The following is a 7,869-nucleotide window of genomic DNA, read 5'->3' as shown; positions in this document are numbered from 1 at the left end:
TGTGGCAAAAACCCTTCCCCATTGTTCCGAGTTGCAGACCCATCCCATTTCACAAAGTGCCTCCCTTCTCTTATCTCCAGCGAGGTTCCTCTGATGTTCTGGAAGGTGGAGAACAGCCGGCGCAACTCTCTCAAGTTACATTTCTCCACTGCCCTGGGCCCGATGGGACAATGGGTGTGGCCCCAGGCAGCAATGAAGAGTTCCCGCTTGCATTGGGCCTCAGGAATCTTCTGGGGTTTTTTTTGGCAACCTCGGGAATTCTTCACCTTCACTCCAGTCGGGAACGACATTCCAAACCCGGCATTGCCGTGGAGAAGGGACTTCCGCATCCGGCATTGGAAGAGCCGGGCCCACTGCACACACCGCGATGCTTCAATTCCCCAACATCCGCCATCCCTCTCAACTCCGCAAGCAAGATTGCCCAGTCCGTGGTAACTAATGCTGCGCACTGAATCACTGAATCAAGAAACACTGAAGAAGATCCTTAGCCGACAGTGAGATCATTCATTTTCTATCATGAAATACCTTGCTGGTGATAAATTCCCAAGGCCAGGCATCGTGAAATAGAAGCATTAAAACAGTTCTTAATTAACGCCCTTACAGGCATAAAACTAGATTTTTTAAAAAATTTTATTTTGATGTCCAAATGTGACGGCAGTCCCCAAAAGGTTTGGAAAAAAATAATCAGCTGCACTGATCGTGTTCTCCCTGGCGGTTTACGGTGCAATTGGATTTGCTTTTTAAGATGTCCGCGGCAGCCATTTTATCGTATGAAGGGCCTCGATCGGTCATTCGTGACGGTAGGCCGCAGCTTGACAGTGGCAAAGGGATTGGTTCCCCTGAGAGGTCGAAAAGAAGCAAAATAATTAACAACCGTTCCCATTCTCACCCTTCTCGCTCTTCTGAATTTCCTTTGCTATTTGCAGCATGCATCGGGTTGGTCGTCAAAACCTGATTGGACGCCTTCCCGCGGGTTTCATCACAATACAATCTATGTCAATGAAGGGACCGAGTGTAATGTAGCCAACTTTGCTGATGATACAAAGCTAGGTGGGAAAGCAAGTTGTGAGGAGGACACAAAGAATCTGCAAAGGGATATATAGATAGGCTCAGATGGAGTATAATGTGGGAAAATATGAGGATAAATATAAAAACAAATTATTATTTAAATGGGGAGAGATTACAAAATGCTGATGTGCAGAGGGACCTGGGGGTCCTTGTACATGAAACACAAAAAGTTAGTTTGTAGGTACAGCAAGTAATCAGGAAGGCAAATGGAATGTTGGCCTATGTTGCGAAGGGGATAGAGTATCAAAGTTGGGAAGTCCAGCTACAACTGTACAGGGTATTGGTGAGGCCACACCTAGAGTACTGCGTACAGTTTTGGTCTCCTTAGGAGGGATATACTTGCTTTGGAGGCAGTTCAGAGAAGGCTCACGAGGTTGATTCCGGAGATGAAGGGGTTGTGTTATGAGGAAAGGTTGAGCAGGTTGGGCCTGTACTCATTGGAGCTTGGAAGAGTGAGAGGTGATCTTATTGAAACGTATAAGATTCAGAGGGGGCTCGACAGGATAGATGCAGAGAGGATGTTTCCCCTCGTGGGGGAATCTAGAATAGTTTCAGAATAAGGGGTCACCCATTTAAAACAGAAATGAGGAGGAATTTCTTCTCTCAGAGGATCGTGAATCTTTGGAATTCTCTACCCCAGGGAGCTGTGGAGGCTGGGTCACTGAATATATTTAAGGTGGAGATAGACAGATTTTGAACGATAAGGGAGTCAAGGATTATGGGAAGAGGACAGGGAAGTGGAGTTGAGGCCAAGATCAGATCAGCCATGATCTTATTGAATGGCGGAGCAGGCTCGAGGGGCCAAATGGCCGACTCCTGCTCCTATTTCTTATGTTCTTATGCCTCCTGTCTCCAACCGCCCTGCCCCCACACTCCCGCCATTGGTCGCCCAACACGGCGGTTCTCAAACTGGGGCCGCGGATCCCTGGGCAAGTCCGCGGAGAATTCGCAGGGGGGGTTCCGCGAACAAAACCCCCAATCAGGAGACGGAGAGTGAGTGAGTACGGAGTGGCCGGGCGCTGCAGAACGGGGCGGTAAACGGTTACCATGGCGACAGCGGCTGTGCGCCATGGGGGCGGGGGGGGGGGTGAGGGGAAGGAGGGAGGGGAAAAGACTGTGGAGGCCAGCCGCGGTCGCAATGCAACCTCCGGCAGCAGGAGTCGGAGGCGGAAAAGCACAGGGCCGGCTGTTCGGGGAGGAACCGACTGTCCGTAGACAAAGATCCCGTCCCGACTACTAGCGGTTGCAGCAGTGCCAGGATACGGCCAAGGCCAACAGGCCCCGCAAGTCAGGCACACATTACATAGAAACATAGAAAATAGGTGCAGGAGTAGGCCATTCGGCCCTTCTAGCCTGCACCGCCATTCAATGAGTTCATGGCTGAACATTCAACTTCAGTACCCCATTCCTGCTTTCTCGCCATACCTCTTGATCCCCTTAGTAGTAAGGACCTCATCTAACTCCTTTTTGAATATATTTAGTGAATTGGCCTCAACAACTTTCTGTGGTAGAGAATTCCACAGGTTCACCACTCTCTGGGTGAAGAAGTTCCTCCGCATCTCGGTCCTAAATGGCTTACCCCTTATCCTTAGACTTTGACCTCTGGTTCTGGACTTCACCAACATTGGGAACATTCTTCCTGCATCTAACTTGTCTAACCCCGTCAGAATTTTAAATGTTTCTATGAGGTCCCCTCTCATTCTTCTGAACTCCAGTGAATACAAGCCCAGTTGATCCAGTTTACCGCCCCGTTCTGCAGCGCCCGGCCACTCCGTACTCACTCACTCTCCGTCTCCTGATTGGGGGTTTTCTTCGCGGAACCCCCCCTGCGAATTCTCCGCGGACTTGCCCAGGGATCCGCGGCCCCAGTTTGAGAACCGCCGTGTTGGGCGACCAATGGCGGGAGTGTGGGGGCAGGGCGGTTGGAGGCAGGAGGTCATAAGAACATAAGAAATAGGAGCAGGAGTAGCGGGGCCAGACTGTAGTTCTATTAGGGTCAGCTCGTATCCGGGAAGAGAGGGGCTTTGAGGATGATCTGCTGGAACGTCGAAGGTTATACGAGAATTGACAAGTGTTGATCCTGGATTCGCATGGAGACCCAATTTTTTTTAAATTTAGGTAATTGGGAATAAGAATATAAGAGATAGGAGCAGGAGTAGACCATACAGCCCCTCGAGCCTGCTCCGCCATTTAATAAGACCATGGCTGATCCGATCATGGACTCAGGTCCACTTCCCCGCCCGCTCCCCATAACCCCTTAATCCCTTATCGGTTAAGAAACTGTCTATCTCTGTCTTAAATTTATTCAATGTCCCGGCTTCCACAGCTCCCTGAAGCAGCAAATTCCACAGATTTACAACCCTCTGAGAGAAGAAATTCCTCCTCATCTCAGTTTTAAATGGCCGGTCCCTTATTCTGAGATTATGCCCTCTAGTTCTAGTCTCCCCCATCAGTGGAAACATCCTCTCTGCATCCACCTTGTCGAGCCCCCTCATAATCTTATACGTTTCGATAAGATCACCTCTCATTCTTCTGAATTCCAATGAGTAGAGGTCCAACCTACTCAACCTTTCCTCATAAGTCAACCCCCTCATCCCCGGAATCAACATAGTGAACCTTCTCTGAACTGCCTCCAAAGCAAGTTTATCCTTTCGTAAATATGGAAACCAAAACTGAACGCAGTATTCCAGGTGTGGCCTCACCAATGCCCTGTATAAATGAAGCAAGACTTCCCTGCTTTTATACTCCATCCCCTTTGCAATAAAGGCCAAGATTCCATTAGCTTTCCTGATCACTTGCTGTACCTGCATACTAACCTTTTGTGTTTCATCAGACCTGCCTGTCTACAGTCAAGGGCTGGCAAACCTGACAATAATCTGGGCAGCATTCGAACACACTGAATAACCAGTGCATTTGTAATTTAAAAATATCAATGCTTCAGAATGTCAACTGTGGCTCAGTGGGTAGCACACTCTGGCCTCTGAGTCAGAAGGTTGTGGGTTCATAAACCCACTCCAGAGACTTGAGCACAAAAATCTAGGCTGACACTCCCAGTGCAGTGCTGAGGGAGCGCTGCACTGTCGGAGGTGCTGTCTTTCGGACAAGATGTAAAACCGAGGCCCTGTCTGCCCTCTCAGGTGGATATAAAAGATCCCATGGCACTATTTCAATGAAGAGCAGGGGAGTTGTCCTGGGCCAATATTTATCCCTCAATTAACATAAGGAAAAAAAAAGATTATCTGGTCATTATTACATCGCTGTTTGTGGGAGCTTGTTGTGTGCAAATTGGCCGCTGTATTTCCCACATTACAACAGTGACTGCACTTCAAAAAGTACTTCATTAGCTGTAAAGCACTTTGAGATGACCGGTAGTCGTGAAAGGCGCTATATAAATCCAAGTCTTTCTTTCTTAAAATCACCATCATTTTAGGCATACACCAGATGCCCAGTTTGTAAATGTCATCATTGCTTTATTGCAATTCATTGTTAGAACATCCTGGTACAGTATCAATAGAAGGGGGCAACAATCATTCGATGGAGAGGGGGCGGGGGGTCTGTGACTAATAATCCAATTGAAAAGAGGTGCTTCAACCAAAAAGGTTTGAGAACCACTGGCCTAACATGTCCACCCTTGTGACACACCTCTTTCCTGCTCCAATCGGAAAGTGAATAGTGATTGGGTAATACTTGACTGTCAATCAAACTGTCCCCGTGACCAATATTTTTATCACTAAAAAACAAAAGTCTTCAAAGAACTTTTTTTTAAAAAAGATTAATCTTTAATTCCTAGAGGCTCCAGGGTATTCCTGGAGGTTGGCAACCCTACCAGCTGAGAACTATCGAATGATTGACAGATAAAGGGGAGGCGGTGGGGAGGGACAAGTTGATCTGCCACTGAACAAGACAGACGGAGTGGAAAAGGGAGAGAGCGAGAGTGCGAATTTGAGACATAGGCAGAGACAGAAAGAGACCAACATGGAGAGGTACATAAACACAGATAGAGACACGCACGGACAGAGTGAGAGAGAAAGACAGAGGAGAAAGACAGACAGCAACGTGCATGCACACAGAAAAGGAGATACATGTACCAGAGCTTCCCCCTAGTGGACTACTGATGTAATGCAACTACTGATGTATATACAATAAAAGGATCATGTGGCAAGGTCACATGATGACAGGTTTCGGTTAAGAGCCATTTTGTGTGTGTGTGTGTGTTTGTGTGTGTGTGTGTGTGTGTGTACTTCTTAGTGATGTCATAAGAATATATCACGATACACTCTCAAAGTTCGAGAGCAGCAGCGATGTAGGCCAAGAGGAAATTTGAAGGTACAAACCATAAACATTGTGCGGTTTTCCCACCAGAATGAAAATTTGTGTATATAGGTTCCACTTGTACAATTCTTTGATGGAGGGAGAAGATTAACCTTAATACTTGATTTACTTAATCTCACTGTAATGTATGCACTGAGAGCATGCTCACAGCTTTGTAGAGCTGTTGAATTGTGACTGGCTTAGCCAGTCACGTGATGTTCACAAGACTCAATAAAACCCCAGTCAGTTGGGTCTAGGTCATCCACGATGCGTTATGCAGTTGTGAGCCTAGTGGATGAACTGGTAATGTGTAATATGGTTGTTAAACCTTTGTTAATGAACTTACTAGTTCTTAATAGCAATTCTTAAGCAAAGAACCCATGAAGCAAATACATTACACCAACCGATAGGAAGCGTCTTAGATGTACTTGTGGAATGAGCATCATGTTGTAACAATCCTGAGCATATCCTCCTGGTAGCCAATACCACAAAACTCCACAGCACAAACCGACAGAAAGGGGAAGCACGTCCACCCATGCCAGCTAACTCAAGGCTTAAAGACACCTCTAGACACGGTCGGGTAGCTCTTGTGCACCACTCAATTACCCCTACTATGGCCTCCGCCAATACCCCAAAGCACTGCTGTACCGGTATATACACCTGTCATGTATGTACATTCTGTTCGTAGCCACCAGATGGCGTTATTGTTGGAGGCCACTGAGCAGCACGCACATGGTGCTGCTCTGGTATAAAAGGCCAGCCATTTTGAGAGTCAGGCACTTTGGGCCAAAATAAAGTAGACTAAGGTTGTACCTTGCTTAGTTAAACAGTACTCAGTTTGAACCTTTATTACATACATAACATACACCCCACGCTGAATTCCGTAGCTCTGGTGGTGATTATGAAAGCTGATGAGTTGCCATAAAAAGCCCACCTATTAATCCGACTTTCGGAGCAAACTCACAAGCGCTTTGAGGTCATGAAAGGTGCTATATAAATGCAGGCCTTTCTTTTTCTTCTATGTTCAGATTCTCCTAATCCAGTGACTGCATTAACATCGCATCAATTCACCTACCTTTAAACTAAGAGCGTGATGGCCCCAATGACTTCAATGGTCAAACAATGTTGTTACAATGCGGCTAATAGACCAACCGTGCCCCATGTTAGTTCACACGTCCTAACACAATGGACGTCACTGAACGTTATCACCTTGCCCATTCTCTAGAGAGTCGCTTGAATGGAAATACATCTTACCGTGGAAAGAGCTCAGGTTGGTTATCTCCACTGCCAAAGAGCTAAAAAGACAAGGGAAAAATTAGGGGTTTTCTTTGTTCCTTAAGACAAGAAGTCATAAGATAGGGTTAGCTGAGGTCCCTCAACCCATTCAATCTCCGCCCCCACCTCCCGTCTCCCTGTTACTGGCCTCCACCACCCTTACATTCCACCACCGTCGGAACACTTTCCCTCCCAAACCTGTAGACCAACATTCTGCACTCAAGTCTCTCAAGCGGAGCTTGAAGCACAAAATCTCGGCTGACATTTCAATATGACGCTGAGGGAGTGCTGCACTGTCGGAGGTGCCGACTTTCAGATTATGCATTAAATCGAGGCCCCGTCTGCCCTCGCAGGTGCACGCAAAAGATCCCATGGAAAGTAAGGCATCGTGTCCGCAACCAGCGCACCAGACATAAGAACATTGTAAAATATCATCTGGTCCAGTGATCTGCAGCAAGACTTGGATTGCTAGCTGTGGTTCAATGGGTAGCACTCTCACCTCAGAGTCAAAGGTTGTGGGTTCACATCCCACTCCAGAGACTTGAGCACACCATCTAGGCTGACGTTCCAGTGCAGTACTGAGGGAGCGCCGTACTGGCGGAGGTGCCATTGGTTTCAAATGATAGATGTTCAAATGAGATATCTGCTCTCTCAAAGATCTGATGGTTGTATTTGGGAGAAGACCAAGGGATTTCTCCCGGGGTCCATGGCCAATATTTAACTCTCAATCAATATCACTGAAAAGAGATGATCTGGTCATTCATCTGATTGCTGTTTGTGGGAACGCTGTACAAGTTGGCAGCCATGTTTCCTAACATTACAACAGTGACTACAATAAAAACGTACTTCCTTGTCAGTAGAGTGCCTTGGGGTGACCTGAGGTCATGAACGGTATTAATGCAAATGCTTCCTTACAGATACTTTGTTCCTGCAACTTGACTGCACAGTTAGAGCTGTAACAGGTTTTTAAGCAAGTGCAAGGGGCAGGGAAAGGGTGGAGGGTGGGAGAACAAAAGGGAGGGCCTGTGATAGGGTGGAAGGCAGAAGATGGTTTTTGGCTTTCGGGGTCTTTCGGTGAAAACGGTAGCGACACGTGAAACTTACCGTTTTTGCCGCGCTACCATTTTTAGGCCGAACTTTCAGCCTTTACGCATCGGTAAGTGGGGCGTTGAACGAGGATTCGCAGCGCAAAACGCGAGTTTCGGCAACTTTAGT

General features: G+C 47.1%; 1 protein-coding gene across 1 annotated transcript in view; it reads right to left on the bottom strand.

Moving 5' to 3' along the window:
• Positions 1-763: 763 nt before the first annotated feature.
• The window catches only part of LOC139230278 (BAR/IMD domain-containing adapter protein 2-like 2), an 80,778-nt gene continuing 73,672 nt past the window's right edge, over positions 764-7,869 (bottom strand). Inside the window, exons 13-14 of the mRNA XM_070862106.1 lie at positions 6,634-6,674; positions 764-839 (exon numbers count right to left, since the gene is read on the bottom strand). Coding sequence (XP_070718207.1) covers positions 764-839; positions 6,634-6,674 — 117 coding nt within the window. The remainder of the gene's footprint in view (positions 840-6,633; positions 6,675-7,869) is intronic.

The sequence above is a fragment of the Pristiophorus japonicus genome, chromosome 19, assembly GCF_044704955.1.
Source record: "Pristiophorus japonicus isolate sPriJap1 chromosome 19, sPriJap1.hap1, whole genome shotgun sequence".
Classification (NCBI taxonomy): Eukaryota; Metazoa; Chordata; class Chondrichthyes; family Pristiophoridae; genus Pristiophorus; species Pristiophorus japonicus.
This window is presented reverse-complemented; position numbering and strand designations above follow the sequence as displayed.